Source organism: Schistocerca americana, chromosome 6 (genome assembly GCF_021461395.2).
Source record: "Schistocerca americana isolate TAMUIC-IGC-003095 chromosome 6, iqSchAmer2.1, whole genome shotgun sequence".
NCBI lineage: Eukaryota > Metazoa > Arthropoda > Insecta > Orthoptera > Acrididae > Schistocerca > Schistocerca americana.
Window position 1 is genome coordinate 612,231,795 of NC_060124.1, and position 25,791 is coordinate 612,257,585.

The 25,791-nt window shown below is 39.4% G+C and overlaps 1 protein-coding gene across 1 annotated transcript in view; it reads right to left on the reverse strand.

The window, feature by feature from the left end:
* The window catches only part of LOC124619389 (insulin-degrading enzyme), a 189,879-nt gene that overhangs the window by 134,123 nt on the left and 29,965 nt on the right, over positions 1-25,791 (reverse strand). The window contains 2 exon segments of the mRNA XM_047145736.1: positions 1,176-1,298; positions 1,407-1,576. Of these exon segments, the coding sequence (XP_047001692.1) occupies positions 1,176-1,298; positions 1,407-1,576 (293 nt within the window).

Below are 25,791 nucleotides of genomic sequence, written 5' to 3' on the forward strand. Positions count from 1 at the left end.
TCACACACATCTTTTAACCATAATTAGGTTACCCAAAAATATGGGAAATATGCATACACACAAATGTCAGCTGTGTAGTGGAAAACTTTAATACTGAGGCTAAATTTAGTGTCTAAATCAAAGGGACATATGTTTACAGTAATAAATAGACTTGCTAGTGATCCTTGTAATACTCCATTCCTTTTAATGCAAGAGAAGTATGATTCATTATCTGGATATCAATTCTATACAATGCAATTATGTAATTTGTAAAGTTGTTCATGAGATATTTAACAGATTCATCTTCTTACGTAACACACTTTTTATCATAACAGTCATGGGTTTTTCTGGCGAATATCCCTGAGAAGATGGTTCAAAGTACAGAGAAAATGGCTGTAGCTCACATAATGCTGAAACTCAAACAAATCAGAGTGGAAGGAAGGGAGAGTATTGTGGTGTTCACTGGCAGCTGGCCTGGTGGCAAACGTTTTGTTTCTCTTTCCTCTTCAGCTGCATCCTGAGCTCTTCTTACTTCCTATGTTTGATGTAAAAATTTTCTGCATTTCCATATTTGTTCTTCCAGTTTTCAATTGCTTGTACTTGATGTTCTCCAAAGTTGAAGACAACACAATGCTACCCTCGTGTGAAGACACACTTCATTTGTTCTGGGTTAAATTACTCTCATATCAAATATAAATGATATTGCACAGGACAGGATATGATCAAACTTTTACGAGAAACATCATGACAGAATTAAACATGATAAATGTCTAGTAGAGGAAATAAGAGACTTACAAAATGTAAATGAAGATTAAGGCTTAAAATCCTGTCAGCAATGAGCTTGTTACTTTGAAGCAATACCATGGAGATAAAAAGAGATGATTTTTTTTTACTTCAGCAGTTGACAAATTCTTACAAACATTGAAATACTATGATGTTTTTTACATAGCATTTTCACGAAGAAAAGTATATCCAGCAATACCATTATGGTAACAGATGGCAAAAAGTGATGAATTTTAATGACAATGACTTGGAACAGAGAAATGAATATCAAAGTGTCTCCAAGTTTGACAGAAAGCTTTGAAATACATACAAATTCAATATAATGTTTAACCTTAGCTGTCCTTTCCTTCCTCTAAAACCACTGCGACTCTGTATATCCATAAACTGTTTTAACTGCTTAAGTTGCTACTCACCTTTTCCAAGGACAGACAGGCTCATTATATTCGATGAATACCATGTTTCATGAAATTTTAACAGTTCTTCACGAACATTGATTCCTTTTTCCTTTGGCACTGTGTCAAGAGTGTACTTATTTCCTGTACAAAGAGAGAATACAAAAATGAACAATAAGTGTATTACTTTGTTCCATATATCACTGTGACTGATGAATTTTTATTTTATGCATATAAAGCATCAAGAAGTACCTGTCCCAAATTTTGAATATGGATGTTCCTGCTTTGCTGTTGATTTGTCTAATTGATCAAGTCTCCAAGAATCATTTGATATGTTCTTTTCGTGTTCAGAGTTAACAGCATTCACTTCACGCTCTGTGGCACTTTCCGTGAATAATGGCGAAAGAAAGAACTGGGAAAACCTGTAGACAATTATTGTATAAAACAGCCACAAATTAGTGAACCAAGTGCAATGAAATAGGGCATTCACAATCTTAGGCAAAAACAAAATACTTAATGCTGCTGTAAAGTTAATAACAACAAGAAAGAGTTGGAAAGTAAGACTTATAACATACTTTGCTATTCTACGAAAAATGCAATTAACAGTTCAAATACAATATTATTTTTCATATTCTCTTAACCTTGCCACTAGAGTCATACTATCTAAATTCATATGTATGCTCTCCATTATCACAAAGTACTGTTTTTGTCTTCTGTTACAAGTAATTGCAAACCACTAATTTCCCTAACAGTCAATTTGTGTTGTCTCTCCCTTCACACCACCAAGTAAATTTCTTTCATGTTTCCACAAACCACATTTTCTAACCATACCTTTATGTTTGAAGTGTAATTAACAAAGCTTTCTATGGCCCCTACCAATTTCATAGGTTAAATATCATCTTCACAAGACAGGCTGAACTGTTACTGAGCTACAGGAAGCAGTAGCTGAGTCTGAGAAACATACAGTTATGATGACCTATTTGTTATTTCTCAAATGAATATCCATACTAATGACAAGTGTCAACTTAATAATATAAAATGGTTAACTATGAAGTTAACATGGTCAATTAGTAAGAGTTCTTATCACACGTTGTTGTATATAGTAGATGTAATGTAAAATAAAGAAAGACAGTAATTGCTTTCTGCAGTAATATACCAATTTATTGAAAGCTTTTATGACTTGATGACCTTTGAGGCCTTAGTGCTGAACATGTCAACTACATGTACCGGTGCACGAATCATTTTCTTAAATCTAGTTCCAAAATGATACTTACTCTTCCTACTTCACACAAAATCCATTTTCAGCACCCATGCTATCTGCATATCAAAGAGATTGTAATGCCCCTTCAGTCTACTTCTCCTACTGTACTTTTCCTTTCCTTGGGCCCTTTGCAAAACTAATTCTTTGCAACTTTACTGGCCAGTCACAAAGACACTCTTCACCAGAGAAATGATCATTGTATCACACAGCTCAATGTTAAGTTAATGTGATCACACCAAAACTGTGCATTGCACATTGTTCTTTGCAATTTAGCAGCATAGTCTGTGATGTGTAATTCAGCATGTGAGAAATTCTAATTGACCCACCCATTGTCAGCCACAAAGTACTACTCAGGAAGACTCCTGTTCTCCAATATGCATTCAGTGAAAGCACAAGTATGGTGGATTACATCATACCTATGTAGGGCAATGAGTAATTATCTCCTCAAACATGGTAAATTACCCTTTGAAGCACTGAACAGTAACAAACAGTGTCTCTGAAGAATTCATCATCAGTTTTCTTTTTCTTCTTCTTCTTCTTCTTCTTCTTCTACTCTATTCTACTGTTATTGTGCTCTTCAGACCGAAGACTGGTGTGACAGCCCTCCATGACAATCTATCCAGTGCAGGTCTCTCCATCTACATGCATTTGAATCTGCTTACTGTTCTTAAGTCTTGTTCTCCGTCTGTAATTTTCACCCCCCCCCCCCCCCCCCGTCTATTACCAAACTGACTATTTCTTGGCACCTCAAGATGTGTACCATCTACCAACCTCTCCTTTTGGGCCAGCTGTGTCATAAACTTCATTTTTCCTCAGCTCAATTTAGTACACCCCCCCCCCCCCCCCCCAATCTGTTACTCGACTAAGCTTCAGCATTTTTATATAGCACCACATTTCAAAACCTAGTCTCTTCTTCTCTCAACTGTTTATCATCCACGTTTCACTTCCATACAAGTCTACACTCCAGACAAATATCTTCAGAAAAGACTTCCTAACACTTAAGGTTATATTTGATCTTAAATTCCTCTTTTTCAGAAATAGTCAGTCTGCATTTTACATCCTCACTATTTTGGCAATCATCAGTTATTTTGCTATCCAAATAGCAAGACTCACCGACTACTTTTAGTATATAATTTTCTCATTTAATTCCCCCGGTAATGTCTTATTTAATTCTACCACATTCTTATAATCCTTTTTAAAGACAATGTCCATACCGTTCAGTTACCCTTTCAAATTCCTTGTGATCTTGGACAGAGTTACAAAGTCATCAGCAAAACTAAAGTTTGTATTTCTCCCTCCTGAACTTTAATTCAATTTACAAATTTCACCTTTGTTTATTTTACTACTTGCTCAACACAGAGATTAAACAAATAGGGAAGTTCTACAATAATGTCTCACTCCCTTCTCAACTATTGCTTCCCTTTCATGTTCTTTGACTGTTAAACTGCAGTATGGTTTCTATACAAACTGTAGATCAACTTTTCACGCCCTGTAATAGCAGCTTGGTTTAGAGTTAAAAAGTGCAGCAGAATGTGACTTGGCAATTAATTTTGGAAGATATGAGTTTTTGGAGTGAACAGTTGTGTTTAGTGGATATGAAACACAATGTGGACAAATACAACCTCTCCTTCTGGGAAGACAAATGCTGTTTGAAACTTCCCGGAATGGATATCTGTTGCAGCAATGCAAGGTCTCCAAGGAATAACAGGACACTTTAGGATGTTTAGCTCAAATTACTCACCAAATTACAAGCTTCTGTGTCATTTATTGGTGAATAATCAGGCATATAAGTCTGCTCTTCTTCAAAGATGAGCATTCAAGATGCTCATGGAGATAGCTTCCTTGGATTCTGTTTTAAAAATCACAGCAAAATATGTGAGACTGAATTAAACACAGATGCAAGCAAAGAAAGCTTTGAATTTGTGCTATCAAAAAATCTCCAGACCATGACAATTGACATTCAGTCTTTTAAATGAGTAAATAAATAGCACCTAACAAAGAAAACTGTGCTAGCTTCAAGCAATGTCAGAAGAAAGCTTTCAAGAACAAAGATGGTACCCTGATCCCCACTGAGTTCGGAAGTTTTAACTAATGATACATACTGTGTTTGCCAAGAAGGTGACAATAAAAGTATCAGGACTATGACAACATGCAGCAAATTTAAGCAATCCTGACTAAGTGTTAGTCATCAGCCACATTGGATGATTGTCAGGGTGGCCAGTTGTGGGATATGGATGAGGGTTTTAAAAGTTTTTCTGCCAGCAAGGCTAGAGCCACATCAGAGAAGTCAAATATTCCAGAATAGTGTTTGAATCTTTGTAGAGAAGCTATGTACATGGAGAAGACAATTTATATTGGAATACTGTTTTGTTCCTTTTGGGTCATTCATTATTAGAGATTGTAAATGAAGAAGTAATAAATAGTTTACATCAAAGTCAGACTCGTTACTTCCTACAAAAATAATATAGTAATATAGTAATGTAATTTTTTATATTCTGGCTGTATATGCAACTGTGCGTAACTCTCTCGGCGTAAGCGCCACCTGGCTTTTTGATGTATAACTACATTAATTGTACCGAGGCTCCCATACTGTTATAACGGGAGTGTTAAACGCTTTCCTTCTTTTTATTGTTACTTTATCTAAGGACACTATTAATACTGATAATTTACATGTTGCTTTTGCACGCCAATTGGCACACGGTTTGCGCCATGAGCGCCACCTGCCCTGGCCGCAGAGTAACTACGCTGGCCAATTACACTCAGTCGGTTGTGAGCTCTGCAACATCCGTGTACTAATTTATATTTACGTGACAAACCCTGTTTCTAGGGCTATATTTTAATTTGACAAATGGATCTATGCCGACATTTGTAAAAACGGCGATGATACATCAGTCCATACTAATGTAAAATTGTAAGTACCAGTCGTTGTTCTCATATTTTTGTAATGCAAGAGCTCTCTAATTTGTGTTAAAATCTATTCTTGACTTAAGTTTCATACCTTTCTAATGTAAGCTATGATGTTCATTGTCCTTAGGCCACCTTCTGAAGAATACAAATTTAAATTTGTTGAAACCTGGGTAAAGAATTCTTTATCCATTGCAACTGGTCGGCTGTTTATAATTTTATTACATGGAACCGTTGCTGTTGTGCAGCTATGTTTAAAATACCAAAAATAATTTAGTAAATTTACAAATGTGTCCAAAAGTAATACAGAATTATTTTCATTGAAGTGCAACTAAATACCCCAAGAATAAGTTGAACATAGAAATGGAAGTACACAGGGACATGGAATTATCGAATCAAGTGTACAGGACAGAAGAACTGCTGACAGAATTGAGCAAAGTACTACTGGTAAAGAGTGAAGTAATGTCTGACCTGGCCATACTAGGAGAACCATTAACTAGGATGAGAAGTAGCCAAATACAAGTTCCTAGCCAACAGGCAATGGCATTTTGTGCAAAATTTTATCAATGTGCTACTATGAGGTGGCCTGACTTAAGAGGGTGTAACTGTAACTATACTGAGTATATTGATTTTATGTATATATACTGAACTATTTATATATATTTAAATTTAATAATTAATTTTTCGATATTAAGAGGGGGGAACAAATTTTTAAAAACCCGAGCTGTTGAATTGCCAGCGATTGCACACGACCACTCGGCCATGGCACCATTGTGTGAACTGCTCCGTAAGAATATTTCATAATGCAGACTTGAAAAATATGTTAAATGCAATTTTAAAGAAGAATACTGACCTAGTGCTGTGAGCAACATAGCACTCGTAGTGCTGGAAGTGATGACATCAAGTCAGTGCATACACACTCGAAAACAGGCAGCTTCATCCCTTCTCCAAGTCGATCTTAGAGAGCACTAAAAACATGCTTTTGTCCATTTTATTTGCATATTGGCACACATTTGAAAATAAATGGTGTAATTTTAGCGCAATTTCCGACTCGAATTAGAAGAGAAGTGGCATAATTTTAGTGCAATATTGACAGTATGCTGTAGCACACTAGCATATGGTAACTGCCCAACACTGCAATAGCGTTATAAAAATGATAAAGCTACATCGATATCACGTACATCTGGCTGGCACAAAAACAGGAAATGTATGAACTGACAGTCAATGAAAAACAGGAAATGTATGAACTGACAGTCAATGAAATACAGGTGAAAGAATTTATGGGTAGAAACAAATAGCAACTTGGCACAAAATTCAGCACTTTGCTACACTAAAATCTCCAGTCTAGAAGCTTAGGCCAAAATACAGACACTTCACAAAATTTTAAAAGCTTTACTATACTCATCATCAGCCAAAATAAAGGGCAGATCCCCACCTAAATTTGCTTCTGCCCGCTTATCACAATATATAATGCGCACTGTTAACATGTGGCATACAGTGACTTGCACACCACAGGCATCACTCTTGCTAGAGTAAAATGCCATGTATCACTGGACAGGGCCCAATTTGGGAGATGTGTCGGGGCCATTCCATTCCTCCAGAGTGACCAGCACAAGGACGGCACGGCCAGATCCTAGGCTTCACCAACTGCATCTTACTGTCAGTCACTGCGAGGCACTCCTTCTCCCACAACCACACGCATCTCCAATTCATCGGCAAAAAAGCCTCTGTGAGAATAGCACACTGTGTAACACCACGTTTCTGCTTGTTCATTTACCCAAATTCCCACATGTCTTGGTATTCAGTAGAATAGCGCCTGTGACCCCCCATCACTGCAGGACATACAGTCAGTCGTGGATTAACTGGACCATTTATCCTGCTTGGTACATATGATGCACCAACAGCAGGGCACCAAGAGAATCAGAACAGATAAGAAACTGTTTGTCTTGAAGTGCCTCATCTGCTTCAGTACCTTTAGGATCACATGCAGTTCTGTGGAAAAAAACAGTATAATCACACTGAAAGCAACTAAGAAGCTGCCCGCATTCTATGATCCAGCCAAAGTGGCGGTCGACATTTCGCTATGAGATCTTTCCCGTGCAGGTAGTGAGGGCACCACCGTGATCACCATTTGGCATCTGCATCAATTCCCATGTTTTAGAAGTAGTATTAACCCAGGGTTGCCACAAGTTTCCCCAAGTGAAATTCACTGATATTTCCCCGATTTCCAGACAAGTTTGAGCACTTTCCACAGACAAATTTTGATATGTCATGGGTAAGTAAAGACATAAGATGACAAAAAATTGTAAGGACTTCTGTATTTATCCCCTGTGCGAGCAAAAATCTTAAGTATTAACATCAACAACTTTCGTAATGAACTGTTTTTAGATGGAGAAAGCAATCCAAATGGTATGTGTTTTTCATTAAGACCACTGTTGTTATTTTATTTCAATAAAATGAAACACATCTGGTGTTAAAAATATGTATTTCACTGGAGTTGCAAGACAGATTTAAAATACTTCCACTGACTTCAGAAATAACCTCCAGGAAAAGTAGACCTCTTGAAAGAAGTTTGCAAGGCAGGGAAGAACAGTGTAAACTAACACTATAGGTGACCACCAATAAAATGTTGGTTCTATTATGTTTGTTATTGTTGATTGTTACCCACTGTGTTATGTCTATCGTTTTACAGGTACTGCGTAATTTTTCTTTCGAGAAATATATGAGTACATAGCGTTTGAGCCGCCGGCGACTGCCACAATTTCCCTATACTTATTGTCCATATTTCTATTATATAAACTACTTTCAAAGTGCCAAAATGTACTTCTATAAATAAAACATCTACGACACACAGCACTGTACAATGTACTTGCAATGAGACAGTTGCAATTCCTGAAATCTGTCACCCATGGTCTCTTGACATGTTGAGGGGCACTTCACTCCTGGGTCCATTGATGAACCATGAAAATCTGCCACATTATGCCACTGACAAACAGACCTGGCCTGTGAGCAGAGCGATGAGACTAGATCTAACAGGTAGGGCCTGCATTAGTGGGAAATGATGGGCTTCAGATTGCCATAGATACCCACAGAAATGGCCTGCGGTTTTGGCCCGTCACGGAAATCCACTCGTGGCCAGCTATTCACGTGTGTCACAGATGCCATGTTGATGAAATGAGACGGTGATCAATCCATGCAACAGATAAATCCATGCAACAGATAACTTGTGCAAATACTCTGAGAATAAAGATTGACGAGGATAGGTAGCAACTCACCATAAATACGATTGCTGAGCCACAGACAGGCACATAAAAAGACAGTCACACTCTCGCAACTAAATTTTCGGCCAGAGCCTTTGTCAGAAAACGAGAGAGCACACACATTCACACAATCACTTAGACACAACTCATGCACACATGACCACTGACTTTAGCCACTGTGTCAGTACTCTCTGAGAATCAAATCCAAACAAATCACTCCTCATGCCTCCCTGCCTCTTGTTGCAGCTGCTAGGCTAGCAGCAAGAGATGGTGGCAGTACTGACTGCAAGCTGAGGGGAGTGTTAGGAAGAGGAGAAGCATTAAGAATGAGGGAGTGAGGAAGCAGCTCACATTCTCAGCTGCGCCCAGCCAGTAACAATGCATGCCATCTTAGTAAACAAACCATTCCATCCACTGAGACAAAAATGAGATTTTTTCCACTGTTCTTTTTCCAAATTTTCCTGATATGTTTGAAGCAGCTCACATTCTCAGCTGCACCCAGCCAGTAACAATGCATGCCATCTTAGTAAACACACCATTCCATCCACTGAGACAAAAATGAGATTTTTTCCACTGTTCTTTTTCCAAATTTTCCTGATTTCCCTGATATGTTTGAAATTCCCTGATCTCCAGAACTTGTGACAACCCTGTAACCCTTTCCAATCTAATTTTTCTACACACTGTATTCTACCCAATTATTATTTATTTAACACTGATAAGGATGTAAAGGATTACAGGTTATTTTTCTACTGTTTTTAAAAAATAAAATGCCACATGAGGTTTCCTGAGCAATTTATTTTCTTTTATGCTTGTTTTTGGAACTACATGATATTTTTGTTTATGGATTTTTTAATTTTTCTTTTTCTGTGTGGTACTTCTTAAAACATTCTCTCTCATAAAGTCCAGACTTCCTCTTGCATTTCTCGCAGTAGAAAATTGTCTCCTTTCTTCCTCCTTGAGCTTGCTGCAAAACCGTGCAATCCTCAATCAATTTTTTTTTTTTTTTTTTAAATTCATTTTGCATTTCGTGTCAGATGATTATGGTGTTCCTTTCTTCTCTGAATTTGTATTTCTCACCTGGCCCACTAACTGTTTGATTAGATTTATCCAGTAGGAAAGATGAGTGTGTCACTTGTCCTCCACATATGTTTTTGTCTATTGCGTAAAGAATATAACTGCTCACACAGCAACTTAAATCAGCCACAAGAATAATTTTTTCCACCGCTAGTATGAATGCCTTGTAAAACCACAGCAACTGCAGTGCTAACCAGTCCTGTCCACGTCTCCCATTCACTTCATGTATTCCAAAGTAACAGTGAGTGTGACGATCTGCACAGGCTCCTTATTCCTACAACCAATGATCAGTTGGGTCCGAGTACCAAAGAATGTGTTCAACATTGTCATTAACCTCTTGTCACAGACTGAAAGACACACAATTTTCATCTCACTTTGCTAGGCACATAACTGATATTCACAAAGTTTCAATTTCTCGTATGGCATGGGAAATCAGTACTACAAGGCATAACTGTACATAATAGATGAAATTTCCTTTTGTTCGATTCCTGAAAAAGTTGATAGCTTGTGTAGAATCTATCAGTAAATGTGTGATAGCTTGAACTACCTGCACAAGCTAGCAATTGCTGTGCCAAATGAACCACTGTTGGGGTTGCAAAAGGTGAATCGAGATGAATTATACTTTCTGCAGTTGTCTTTCCATAATATGGAATGTGAGAAGAAAAAGTAATCATTTTTTGAATCACACAGACAGAAAACTCTTAAATCCCACTCTGTAGATTTCTTTGGATTGTAGCTCTCTAATTCTTCCTCTGAATCCTACTGTGCTCTCATCTATAGCCACGTTTCTCTTTTGTACATAAAATTCTTTGTCAATATACTCACCGACATTCTTCACCTTGCTCCCTCTCATACAGTAACAGTCCTGAACTATGGCAGGTCATGCTAAAGGCAGCACCCAAAATATTTGAAAAAATAGCCAGAGATGAGAAATAAAAACATTCTTGAAAATGGATTTCATTCTAGACAGTCTTCTGTAAAATAGTCAACTAATTCTGCCTGCAAATTCAAGTCCGTATTCATTGTTACACCGAGAAAAGCCTTCAATTCATCTAGCGAAACAACCCTCCACAAGTGCATATTGAATGTTTTGTAAGCAGAATAATTTCTTTTCTTTAGCATACATATTTGCACCATTCACAATTTCACTACTAAAATTGTCAGTGAAGAAGAGTTGGAAATATTCAAGTACAGATTTTGGTCAAACACCATGAGGAATGGTGACACCTCGTTCCATACTAGAAACTTTCCAGGTATTGCTACCCTTTATTGTGTTCCTTCACCACTTTCCACTCCATCAGTAAATTTTGTTGACTAATACTTATATCACTGAGTATGACAATAGTTTCTTTCCAATCACTAAATGCTCCTTTGTCTTCAGTGTTTTCAAGAAGTCACCTGGCAATATCATCGTTACTTAAACATTCTCTACCGGTCACAATCCTACTAGAGATGCGCAAATGCAACATGCTTTGTGTTGTCAGATCTTAGTCAGGATTGCCACAAGTTTCCCCAAGTGAAATACACTGATATTTCCCTGATTTCCAGACAAGTTTTAGCATTTTTCCCTGACAAATTTAGAGATCTCAATGGTAAGTTAAGACGTTAGTTGACGATCTGTCTTTGCAGCTACAGTACAAGAAACAACAATGCAAATGAGGTAATATATAAAAAAAAATTGCAAGCAGATGGCATTTCTTGATGTGAGCAAAAATCTCAAGTACTAACATCAATATCTTTTGTGATGAACTGTTTTTAAATGGAGAAAACAAGCCAAATGGTATATGTGTCTCATTAACACCACTGAAATTTTATTTCAATAAAACTAAACACATTTGGTGACAACAATAAACATCTCCTTGGAGTCGCAAGACGATTTAAAATACTTTTATTGATTTCAGAAATAACCCCGGAAAAAAGTAGGCCTCTTGAAGGAAATGTATAAGGTGGGAAACAACGACCGCCAATAAAATGTTGGTTCTACTATGTTTGTTATTGTCAGTTATTACCCACTATGTTATATCTATTATTTTATAAGTACTGTGTGATTCTTCCTTCAAGAAATATATGTGTACATAGTGAACAAAATGCCAGAGACTGACAAAATTTTCTTCTTTTTATCATCCATACTTTCTAACATATGTCAAAATGTACTAGAACAAATAAAATGCCTATAAAATGCCACATTGTGCAACATACTTGCAGTGAGACAGTCGCAATTCCTGAAATCCATTGCCAATGGCCTCTGGCCTTCTGAGGGACACTGTAGTCCTGGGTCCATGGATAAACCATGAAAATCTGCTGTATTACATCACAAACAGATCTGGTGTGCAGACAGATCAGTGACAGTAGATTCGACAGGCAGAGCCTGCACGTTAGTGGGACAGGAATGAATTCAAATCGGCAGGCACAATCCTTGACAGATACCCACAAAAACAGCCTGTTGTAGAAATCCACTCGTATGGCCAGCTATTCACAAGCCACAGGCACCATGTTGATGAAATGAGACTGTGGTGATCAATTCATGCAACAGATAACTTGTTCAAATACTCTGAGAACCAATAATAATGAGGTTGGGTAGCAACTCTCCATTAAAATGATTGCTGAGCCACAAACAGGCACATATTTAAAAGACAATTACACTCTCACAACTAAATTTTGAGCCACACCTTTTGTCAGAAAATGAGAGCTCACACACATTCACACAATCACTCAGACACAACTCGCGCACACATCACCGCTAACTCCAGCGGCTACATCTACAGTTTCTGAGAACCAGATCCAAACAAACCACACCTCACTGCCTCTCATCGACAGCTGCTAGGCTAGCAGCAAGAAGTGGTGGCAGCATTGGCTGCAAGCTGACGGGAGTGGTAAGAAGGGGACAAGCAGTAAGAATGAGGAAGTATGGAATCGCACTTACTCTGTTGCAAGCCAGTGACAATGCATGACACCTCAGTAAACAAACCATTTCACCTACTGAGACAAAAATGAGATTTTTCAAGTGTTTTTTTTTTCTTCAAATTTCCCTGATATCTCCTTGATGTGTTTGAAATTCCCTGATTTCCAGAACCCGTGGCAACCCTGTTTGTACTAGGTGCCGATAAATGCCTAGCAAGTTCCACCAATGGAGCAGATGGGAATTACAATAACACAAACTTGTCGCACATCATCCAACATTGGAGCCGTAACAGGAAATTGCAATGTCGGATGTGATTGAACAGTGGATCGAAAAAGGGTTAGAATTGCCTCTCACCATGATATGGGAAATTGGAGTGATGCCCAAATCACGTTAAAAACAAGGTGAAGAGAATTGCTCTGCTCCACCCTCTGAGGTGCCATAATACTATTTAATTGGCCCCACTGTCACCAGGTGACACATCACGAGCAGTATATAATGTAGAAATCAGCTCCCACATGAAGAAGGACATTTGCACTTTTCATTAGTGGTGCAACTGATGTTCTGACTGCTCCTCTCAGCAGCCACACTGTAGTACCAGAAAGAAGAATTCTGAGTAGCAATGGCCATAACTGTGGTAAAATATACCACCAAAGTCTGAACACACACACATGGATTGGTCTGGAGACTTCTACTCCTCATGACAGCAGCCAATGGGCACTTTCCTCCTCTTCCAGAAATCCTCCCAATGGTCTCCCTTACAATTGTATTTTTAATGGAAGAGTTTGCTACCCAATATGCTGTGAGGTTCCCTGCAGTTGGTCAAATATCAATAAAGACTGTGTGCAAAGTTAAGAGCGAGTGATATTATTTGAAATGAAGAGTTTTACAGCTTGTCATATGAATTTTCAAATAGTCTTCTCCAAGAAACGAGAGATAATTTCGAAGTATGTACAAGTTCAAAATAAAAAAATGTGGATAAAATAATGAAATGTTAACATACACGCTAAGACAATGAAGAAACACTAAAATGTGTTGCACGGGAGATGAAAAGACAAGTAAAATGAGAAAGACGCTAAAAGAGAGGCACAGGTTGCTAACTGCTGAAAGCTTACAAAAAACATGAGTGAGCTAGACACACTGTTAACACATTAAACCCAGGCCCCTAAAATCTTGGGAAAAATGTTCAACAATTCACAAAACTTTAAAACTTGACCCACCTTTTATTTGAACGTTACGTAAAATAGAGGGCAGATCCATTGGCAAATCTGCCACAGTCTGCTGGTTGGAAAATAAAACAGAGTCCAATAAAATGTAGCACACAATGGTTTGTACACTAAAAGCACCACACGTTGGACAGTCATCTCACGGGAATAAGAAGCTGTGTGTCTTAGGGCTGTGGCCAATGCAAATATGAGTAAGAAGGACCTTGACTGATCAACATGGCTGGAAGGAGGTAAGCCACAGCCAAGATGGGGGCTTTTCTACACGCAGATTATTGTCGGTCACTTCCAGCCACTTGGTTTCACATCGATGAATGGCTCTGTACTACAACAGTGACGTGATAGCATTAAGAGGGATGGCATACTGAAAGAAATGAGGATCACAAAATGCCTCCTTGGCTACTAGATCTGACCTTTCATTCCCCGCAATACCCATGTGTCCTGGTATCCAGCAGAAAGGCACTTCCTTCCCCACTTGCTGTAGTTGGAGGAGGGCATCCTGAATGTTCTGGATTACTTTATCTGCTGGGTACAAGCACTGGAGAGAGTGAAGGGCACTCAGAGAATCAGAAGACAAGAAATTTAACACTGAAAGAATGTCTCATCTTCTCCACTGCCTGCAAGATCGCGTACAGTTCTGCAACAAATACAGTAAATTCTGGAGGCAGTCGGACCTTAAGAACACAATCCACAAAAATGACAGAGCAGCTAACCAAGTCCCTCCCTGCTTAGACCCATCCGTAAAGACAGCTACATAGTTGTCGAGCTCCTATAAAATGTCAGAAAATATTGCATTAAAAACAGAAGGGGGAGTGCAATATTTCCTTTACTGCAATAAATCTACAATAACACTGTGCCTCTGCGTAACCAGGGCTGCAGATGGATTTGGGGTTGTACTTGCTTCACAGTGAGTGACTCCAGCACACACAGCACACCGATCCCAAAGAGCACCGTGGCTCGTGGACGGCTGGAGAAAAGGCATTCTAGAGGCTGGGTGAAGTCGGAGCTGTGACAAACGTCCATGCCTGACACACGAGGAGCTGCCACCATATGGTGAGTAGCAGTTCCCCGGCCTCAGCACAGAGACTGGGTGTGGTACTGGTTCTATAAGCACCCATGGCCAACCAAATCCCCTCATGGTCAACAGTATCAATGATCTTCAAATAAGAAGGCTTCACTGATCCATAGAATGTGCACCCAGAGTCCAGGCACGAAAGCCCTACAAAACTTGAACAGATGTGCCGTGTCCACTCCCCAAGACTGTGGCTAAGGCACTTTAAGATAGTCACTGCCTTCAAAGTTCTGGCTTTCAGGTCTCACAGGTATGGCAACCATGACGATTTGGAGTCAAACATAAGGGCCAGAAACCTCACCGAGTCTCCACAATGTAGGATGGTATCCCTCATATGCAAGACAGGTAAATTAAAATACAATAAGAACAATTAAAATGAACAGACAAATACTTATCTGCAGAAAACTGAAAACCCGGTGTTACAGTCCACTCCTCTAAACTCTGCAATGTAAGTTGCAACTGATGGCTTGCTGTTGCAACACTGGCGGAGGAACAGGAAACAGCAAAATCATCCACAAAAAAAGGAGCAATGCACAGGACTCCTTACTGTAGATGTGATACTGTTTATGGCTATGGCAAAGACAGTAACACAAAACAGTGCCCTGAGGGACTTCATTCTCCTGCTCAAAACACTCTGACAGTGTGTCACCAACTTGGAAAGGCTGGAAGAAGAGGGGGAGGTGGCCAAGAAAGTCCCACTGATGCAGTTGCACAAGATTACTCTCTCTCCAAGTAGTGTCATGTGCCTTACGCATATCAAAGAAAATGTATAGGAAAGACACACTGAGACTGGCTAAGGAGTTACCTGGTCTTTAACAACCAGGGCAGATGACAGTTAACCATTTACTCCAGAATCGTTCCTACACAGCATGTTCTCATTACAGTGATGCTCCTGTCACTACTGGGGGCGGGGGAAATCACTGTTTTTTAAGTCTACTCTCTCCCTATCAAATGGAAGGAAACAGCAGGTGCAGAGATAAAGAAAATGATATATCAAGGGATAAACAAATGCTATAATAATGCTTATAACAGCTCACTAATAGCAGGGTGAGATTGGCACTGGATGCACAAACTGTGGACCAGGATACTAAAACGGGAAAGAGAGAAATCCCCTCCATGTAGGAGTCGAGGCAAGGCTGGAAAAAGGTAAACATATTACTAGAAGGGATCTAACAGCTGGGTACTTGCAGGTACCACTACAACCAAATTCTCATCAATACAAAGCCTTCATATCTGAAGCAAGGTCATATCAGTTTCCACTGTTCCCTTTCAGACTGAATGTGTCTGCATCAATGTTCATGAGAGCCTAGGATGAAGTATCTGGAGATGCACTGCTACAGATGGTCATTTTAAACAGGGTATATGTGTAGATATTTTCATATGTGTGACCTTAATAAGAACAAACATCAGTGTGATGGTTGTTTTTCTGTGCATCTAACAGACTTCCCACAAACAAGTCACATAATTTACTACCTGATATTTTCTGGACATACATAACTGCACCACAAAGTTATTTCTTCTTCTTCTTCTCTCTCTCTCTCTCTCTCTCTCTCTCTCTCTCTCTCTCTTTTTTTTTTTTCTTTTCCCGCACAAAAACAACTGGAGGCATACAGTCCCAAGTCAGAACCGTAGAACAGTAAAACAAAAAAGGAGTTAGAAGTGACTACATGTTAAGCCCAATCGACAGAAGGAAAGACCACTACAAACAGGGATCTGGAGAAAGGTCCATAAAATACACCGCAGAGACAACGGAGGTCCTGAACTAAAGATTAAATGTCCTTTACCATACTGCTAGGACAGACAAAAAGTAAAACATGTTCGACAGGCCATGTGTCATTCACTAAAACAGCCGATAACTCAGATGGCAAAGATAAATGAGAATGTAAGTAGTTAAGAAAGGGCATTCCGGTAGGAAATGGTGTACTGTCAAAGGGTGAGGACAATGAGCACCAAGTGGTGGGGGATCACCACCACTTAACAAACGGCAATGGCTAAAAAGACAATGCTCAATAGGCAACCTTGCCTCGTGGCAAGAGGGCCGAAAGGATGCCACTGGGAGACGTTCCAATTCCCTGGAGCTTGTTCCCATCAAGGGGACACCAGTACTGATGCTAAGTGACACCACCTGTTGACAGACGGTAGCACAGAGATAATTTGAGGGGATGGAAGAACTAGTGGGCTGAGGTGAAAGGATCCGTGGTAACAGTGTCAGCAGCCTCCCGTCAGACTGACGACACATCCACAGACTTAGTTTCAAATTGACAAGGAACCAGTACAAACGGAGGAGGGTGGTTCAGTCCACTTGTCAAGAAGTATCACTGAGAAAACATAGGACACTGTGGAACAGTGTACAGATGGCGGCCCGATACGATATGTGGGAGGGCCAAGAAATTTTCCGATGTACCTTGAGCCCCAGGAATTTTGTAGTTTCAACATACAGTAGAACAACAGGCCCAATACATAAAGACAGTGTGTGATGAAGCAAGCTGGGATAATTTTAATTCCCTTCTTGTTTTGCCACCTGCCTCCTTAAATTCATTTTGTTACTTTTATGATATGGTTATAATAGAGGGAAACATTCCACGTAGGAAAAATATATCTAAAAACAAAGACGATGTGACTTACCAAATGAAAGTGCTGGCAGGTCGACAGACACGCAAACAAACACAAACATACACACAAAATTCAAGCTTTCGCAACAAACTGTTGCCTCATCAGGAAAGAGGGAAGGAGAGGGAGAGACGAAAGGATGTGGGTTTTAAGGGAGAGGGTAAGGAGTCATTCCAATCCCGGGAGCGGAAAGACTTACCTTAGGGGGAAAAAAGGACGGGTATACACTCGCGCACACACACACATATACAGACACAAGCAGACATATATCAATGTCTGCTTGTGTCTGCTTCTATCCATAGAAGTGTCATGGTACAGCCTTTTTAACATTAAAGAGTTACAACTTTAAACATAATTGCCTGGAGTAATGTGTGTGGAGTGTATCAGCAACGTTTGTATGTATATCACTCTTCGGGCTAGAGTATCAAGCAAATTGATGACATACAGCGAAATAATAGTTTCAAATGGCTCTGAGCACTATGGGGCTTAACATCTATGGTCATCAGTCCAAATAATAGTCTGATCAGTAAAGAGAGTTAAATTTGCCTTAGCATAAGGATCTTTTACAGTGGAGCATTTTTCAGTAGAGTCAATTTTGCATTAGTTAAGTAGAGCAGGTGTTTATTTATTAGATAATGAAACAATAATGAAATAATAAAACAAGGAATAATGTTAGGGGCTTAATGGTTTGAGAGCCTGTCTCTGCAGTAGGGATATTTTTTGAGACTGCACTCTACTGGTTAACAAGGTAAGAAATGTAAGTAAAATAATGGAGTTGACAGACATGAGTAATGAAAAAGATAAATGTGTACAAACTAATGTGGTGTAACTGTAATGAGGATCTATTTTTGAACTAGGTAACATTGGGTACTGTTTATATTGTGCAATTCGTGACACTGCAGCTGGGAATGAGAGATTAACAGGAAGAGCAATATTCAAAAGTACTATAATGCTGCATCAATGGATCTCTATGTTATCTGAAATACTTCTATTAGTGTTCTGAGGAATTATACTGGTAACACTGGAACAAAGAACAATACGTTTGCAGATTAACTGGTAACTGTGGTGCTAGATTGGTGTAAATGTTTCTGACAAGTCAACTATTTGGTAACATTTTGTGACTTTGGGAGGATTTAATTTTCTGCTTGAATGAGAATAGTACTCAGAGTGGAGAAATAGGGAGATGATCTGGTACAACTTCCATCCCCTTAATTTTGAGCTGAATAGTAATTAAGTTATGTAATGGTGACTACTTTTTTTCATAATTTAATGATCAGTAAATCTATGCTACTGCACATCTTGATTATATACTGGAGGTAATGCACATCTTGAGTTTTTGCTGTTTTGCAACAGGAAAAGAAACAAAAGTCGTTCAAGTTTAACCCGTTTCAGACAGTTATGACCTAGAGTAACATTTTGTAGTGTAATGTGTACTTGACTTTAAGTTTTTATCTAGTCCACACCTTTCGTACTATCGTCAATTTTAGTGATAATTATTGTAATGTTAGGAGAACTATGTAATGTATTCATTTATGATGTAATGACTATCATTTGCCATTAGTGTCAAACATTTTTTTCCTTAGACTTAAGTTAGAAGTAACAATAAGTTTACTAAAGTAGGGTATTTTGTTCGATTTTTGAATGTACTGTGGCAGAGGAGAACCACCTCTAAGTGAACTGATCACAGTGAATTTCCTAACTAACTGCCACTTGGACCTGTTGAAGGCGTGGACAGCTTGGTGAGAAAGCGTGTTAAAGCTCATTGAAGAAGTGAAAGTGATTGTGAAAAGTACTAAACATTGAGCTAGTGAAATATTTTTTGTCTAAACATGACCTGCAATGTGCAGTATAACTTATATATTTTGCTACCCATGAAGATTAATTTTTTTGCTAAGCAAGACAGGACTTGTACAAAGTGGTATGTGATTTAAAATGTAATCCTTGTTAATCCAAAAAGGACATCATTTATGATGGAGATGCATAATTTTTGGTAAAAGTATAACTTGTAGATATTTTGTGACCTGAAAGTAAATATTTTGTATGGGGATTTTCGTTTGGCCAGTTCACATAAGTGTAAGTTTGAAAAAATATATGTACTGCAGTTTCTGACAAGATTTCTTAGGCAATGTTATTTTTTTGTGTAGATTTTAAACCAAATTTCAGGCGTCACTTGTGGTCATTGAATTGCCCATTTAGCTATTAGCAATATCTATCTGGTCAATCCAAAGAGGGGATGATGTGATGAAGCAAGCTGTGATAATTTTAATTCCCCTCTTGTTTTGCCATCTGCCTCCTTAAATTTGTTTTGTTACTTTTAACTATTTACCATTAGCATACATGAATATAATATGAATTTTCATAAAAGAGAAAGGGCTCAGTTTTAAAGAATATAACACCAGATCTAATTTTGTGCTCAGTTTTATGTATGTAATTGATTTTCTAAATTATTCCAACTATTCCTAGTTCATATCTTTCATTATAGGGAGAAATCAGTAATTGTTTCATAACTTAAATTCTACTGTTGGCATCTAAAAAAGAATAAACTATGTAATAATTGTAAACATTTGGAAGACAAAGTACGAGTAATCTTAAAGTATCTATTTTTTGTTGTTGTTGTTGTTGTTGTTGTTGTTGTCTTCAGTCCTGAGACTGGTTTGATGCAGCTCTCCATGCTACTCTATCCTGTGCAAGCTTCTTCATCTCCCAGTACCTACTGCAGCCTACATCCTTCTGAATCTGCTTAGTGTATTCATCTCTTGGTCTCCCTCTACGATTTTTACCCTCCACGCTGCCCTCCAATACTAAATTGGTGATCACTCGATGTCTCAGAACATGTCCTGCCAACCGATCCCTTCTTCTAGTCAAGTCGTGCCACAAGTTCCTCTACTCTCCAATTCTATTCAATACCTCCTCATTAGTTATGTGATCTACCCATCTAATCTTTAGCATTCTTCTGTAGCACCACATTTCAAAAGCTTCTATTCTCTTCTTGTCTAAACTATTTATTGTCCACGTTTCACTTCCATACATGGCTACACTCCATACAAATACTTTCACACTTTCCTTGCCATTGCCATTCTACATTTTATATCCTCTTTACTTCGACCATCATCAGTTATTTTGTTCCCCAAATATCAAAACTCCTTTACTAATTTAAGTGTCTCATTTCCTAATCTAATTTCCTCAGCATCACCTGACTTAATTCGACTACATTCCATTATCCTCGATTTGCTTTTGTTGATGTTCATCTTATACCCTCCTTTCAAGACACTGTCCATTCCATTCAGCTGCTCTTCCAAGTCCTTTGCTGTCTCTGACAGAATTACAATGTCAGCGGCGAACCTCAAAGTTTTTATTTCTTCTCCATGGATTTTAATACCTACTCCAATCTTTTCTTTTGTTTCCTTTATTGCTTGCTCAATATACAGATTGAATAACATCAGCAATAGGCTGCAACCCTGCCTCACTCCCTTCCCAACCACTGCTTCCCTTTCATGCCCCTCTACTCTTATAACTGCCACCTGGTTTCTGTACAAATTGTAAATAGCCCTTTGCTCCCTGTATTTCTAGTCAACATTGTTAAAAGCTTTCTCTAAGTCTACAAATGCTAGAAATGTAAGTTTGCCATTCCTTAATCTTTCTACTAAAATCCGCGTTAGTATTTTGCAGCCGTGGCTTATTAAACTGATAGTTCGGTAATTTTCACATCTGTCAACACCTGCTTTCTTTGGGATTGAATTATTATATTCTTCTTGAAGTCTGAGGGTATTTCGCCTGTCTAATACATCTTGCTCACCAGATGGTAGAGTTTTGTCAGGACTGCTCTCCCAAGACTGTCAGTAGCTCTAATGGAATGTTGTCTACGCCAGGGGCCTTGTTTCGACTCAGGTCTTTCAGTGCTCTGTCAAACTCTACACGCAGTATCGTATCTCCCATTTCATCTTCATCTACATCCTCTTCAATTTCCATAATGTTGTCCTCGAGTACATCACCCTTGTACAGACCCTCTATATACTCCTTCCATCTTTCTGCTTTCCCTTCTTTGCTTAGAACTGGGTTTCCATCTGACCTCTTGATATTCATGTAAGTGGTTCTCCTTTCTCCAAAGGGTCTTTAATTTTCCAGTAGGCAGTATCTATCTTACCCCTAGTGAGATAAGCCTCTACATCCTTACATTTGTCCTCTAGCCATCCCTGCTTAGCCATTTTGCATTTTCTGTCGATCTCATTTTTGAGATGTTTATATTCGGTTTTGCCTGCTTCATTTACTGCATTTTTATATTTTCTCCTTTCATCAATTAAATTCAATATTTCTTCTGTTACCCACGGATTTCTACTAGCCCTCGTCTTTTTACCTACTTGATCCTCTGCTGCCTTCACTACTTCATCCCTCAAAGCTACCCATTCTTCTTCTACTGTATTTCTTTCCCCCATTCCTGTCAATTGTTCCCTTATGCACTCCCTGAAACTCTGTACAGCCTCTGGTTTAGTCAGTTTATCCAGGTCCCATCTCCTTACATTCCCACTTTTTTGCAGTGTCTTCAGTTTTAATCTACAGTTCATAACCAATAGATTGTGGTCAGAGTCCACATCTGTCCCTGGAATGTCTTACAATTTAAAACCTGGTTCCTAAATCTCTGTCTTACCATTATATAATCTGTCTGAATCCTGTCAGTATGTCCAGGCTTCTTCCATTTATACAACCTTCTTTTTATGATTCTTGAACCAAGTGTTAGCTATGATTAAGTTATGCTCTGTGCAAAATTCTACCAGGCGGCTTCCCATTGCATTTCTAAGCCCCAATCCATATTCACCTACTATGTTTCCTTCTCTCCCTTTTCCTACTCTCGAATTCCAGTCACCCATCATTATTAAATTTTCGTCTCCCTTCACTACTTGAATAATTTCATTTATCCCCTCATACATTTCATCAATTTCTTCGTCATCTGCAGAGCTAGTTGGCATATAAACTTGTACTAGTGTAGTAGATGTGGGCTTTGTGTCTATCTTGGCCACAATAATGCGTTCATTATTATGCTGTTTGTAGTAGTTTACCCGTACTCCCATTTTTTATTCATTATTAAACCTACTCCTGCTTTACCCCTATTTGATTTTGTATTTATAACTCTGTATTCACCTGACCAAAAGTCTCGTTCCTCCTGCCACCGAACTTCACTAATTCCCACTATATCTAACTTTAACCTATCCATTTCCCTTTTTAAATTTTCTAACCTACCTGCCCGATTAAGGGATCTGACATTCCACGCTCCGATCCGTAGAATGCCAGTATTCTTTCTCCTGATAACGACATCCTCCTGAGTAGTCCCCGCCCAGAGATCCGAATGGGGGACTATTTTACCTCCGGAATATTTTACCCAAGAGGATGCCATCATCATTTAATCATACAGTAAAGCTGCATGCCCTTGGGAAAAATTACAGCTGTAGTTTCCCTTTGATTTCAGCTGTTCGCAGTATCAGAACAGTAAGGCCATTTCGGTTAGTGTTACACGGCCAGACCAGTCAATCATCCAGACTGTTGCCCCTGCAACTACTGAAAAGGCCGCTGACCCTCTTCAGGAACCACACGTTTGTCTGGCCTCTCAACAGATACCCCTCCGTTGTGGTTGCACCTACGGTACGGCTATCTGTAACGTTGAGGCACGCAAGCCTCCCCACCAACGGCAAAGTTCATGGTTCATGGGGGGAGGAGAGTCTATTTAGCTCTATTCAAAAAGATGTTAGCAAAACCAGCTCTGAATAAATATCAAGGTAATTAACAGTTTTATCCAAAGTGTTGTTTGCATAACTATATATGTTAATTTCATGATTTAAACAAATAATTCAACCTAAACCTCGCAGTAGAAGAAACTGTTAAAAAGATGCAATTTTTTGATGCATTCAGTTAATTGAGTGAGTTAAGTTTTAATTGTAATTTCTGTAAATTTAACTTTAAACAATGTGCAGTTTCAGTACCTATTATTGTGATGATATATAAGAGCCGAGTTTTGGTCACGAGACAAGTCAGTCCACAGGCGTGTCTCAGACAAGTAACCTGTGCTATTTAGAACAACAATGCTTCAAATTAACTGTGGAATAAGTGTTATACAATTAGGCTGTGTGTAAAAACAGTGACTGTGTCTTTTCGAAATTTACCTGATTATTCTTCAAGAACTGTGAACTTTGTGGTTATGTTTTTACTGCTTGTAGATGTTCTACAGTAAACTATTGTAGCAGTATGTGGAGTTTCACCTGCAGACTATTAATGAGGCTTATGGAAAGTTTAAATAATAGTGCACTGGCCATACACATGTAACTGTGTATTATTAGAGGGTTGTGCAAATTGAAAATTAAAGTACTGTAAAATGTAACTGTGCATCTATCGGCTACATCATTTAAAGTAGTCAGTATCAGAATCCACAACTCATATTTTTCAGCCAGTGTAGCAACACAGTATGCCGACTCTGAGGGGGCAAAAAAAAAGCCCTAAAGCAAAAGGAACTGCCACAAGTGGAAGAAACCAACTGCACTGACTGAGATTAATACACACAGTTTTTTCAGTGGAAAAACCAAAGCCATTGTCGATGCTCAATGAGTTAAGATGAACGAGACAACACTGAATATGTCTTTCTAGGAGACATGTCTGCGAAGTGAAATAGATGGCGAAATCATCAACGAAAAGGAAGCCAGACATGCCCGGCAGGAGACAGGGCATAATACGAATAACGGTGATAGCAAAGAGGACAACGCTTAGGACACAACCCTGAGGCACACAGGGAATACCAGTACTCCAGCAGGTGTCGTAGGCTTTCTCAAAATCTAAAAACACATCCACTGTCTGGGATTTCCACAGAAAAACATTCAAGACATGGGTTGAAAAAGTGACAAGATGGTCAAATGCAGAATGGCGCACTTGAAATCCACACTGTGCAGTGGTTAGTAAATTGCGTGGCTTGAACCACCAAACCAAATGGGGCAGTAGCGAGAATGACGGTGTTTGTCCTTCGCAGGCTTAGGTATGGGTATTACAGAGGCTTCATGACAGTGTATGGGAAATGTGCCCTCTGTCCAGATATGATTGATTGTATGAAGGAGAAAGTGTTTGCCCAAATGAGAAAGGTTTTGCAACATCTGAATGTGAACACCATCTGGTCCTGGGATGGAGGATCGGGACTATGCGAGAGCATGATCTAACTCCCTCATAGTAAAGGTGGCATTGTAGCACACACAATTCTGAGAAGAGATGGGTATCGCCCAAGCCTCCTCCTGTTGTTACCGATGGAGGAAAGCAGGGTAATAGGGGGTGGAGCTCGAAATCTCTGCAAAATAGCGGCCCCAGGTGTTGGAAACACTGTGACATCATCAGCTATGGCCAGGTCGACAATTGGGGAATGGACCTTGGTCCCAGAGAGCTGTCTGAGGTTGGCCACAAAGGATCTGGGACACAGTGCAGTCAATACGAACTGCGACGAATGGAACATTCTGAGGTGGTAAGGATAAGCGTTGTAAGGTAAAATACCTGGTCATCCAACTGAGGAAACGTATCGTAGAAGGCCGCCAAGGAGGAGTAAAGTCTGCAGTCGGGCCGTAGAAAGCTGTCATTTGGGTGTGCAGATAGGTGGGATAGGAGTCACCAAAGGTATAGCGAATAGGAAATGGTCACTCCAGTACGTGTCAGAGAGAACGAACCACTTCAGATGACAGGCAAGCTGGGCAGTGCAGAAGGAGAGGTCCAAATGGGAATAGGTGTGCGTGGAGTCTGAAAGGAACACGGGTGTTCCCGTGATACGAAAAATGAGGTCAAGATGATCGAAAACGTCAGCCAAGAGGCCACCTCTTGGGACAGGTACTGGGAGAACCCCAAGGGGGATGGTGCACATTAAAGGCACAGAGCAGCAGAAAGGGGTGATAGAGTTGCCCAGTAAGCTTGAGGAAGTCTGCCCTGGTGACACCAAATGATGGAGGGATGCAAATGGTACAGAGTGAAAAGATGAAGTGAGGAAGGAAAATGCGGACTGCAACAGCTTGAAGTTGGGTAGTCACTGAGATGGTCTGACTACGAATCTCATCCCCGATGAGGAGCACGACTACCCTACAACATGCAATGCCGTCATCGGGGGGAAAGTCAAAGCGGACCAGAAAGAAATGTGAGAGGTCAAAGTGGTTCAGAAGATGCAATTTTGTTTCCTGGAGGCAGAGAACAAATGGACACTGTCCGATTCAGAGAGCAGACGCCATTCCTCTTTATTGGACCTAAGGTCGTGAACACTCCATTGAAGGAGAGTCAGGATGCAGACAGGGGAGGGGGAAAACTGAAGGAAACACCTTGGCAGCTGCT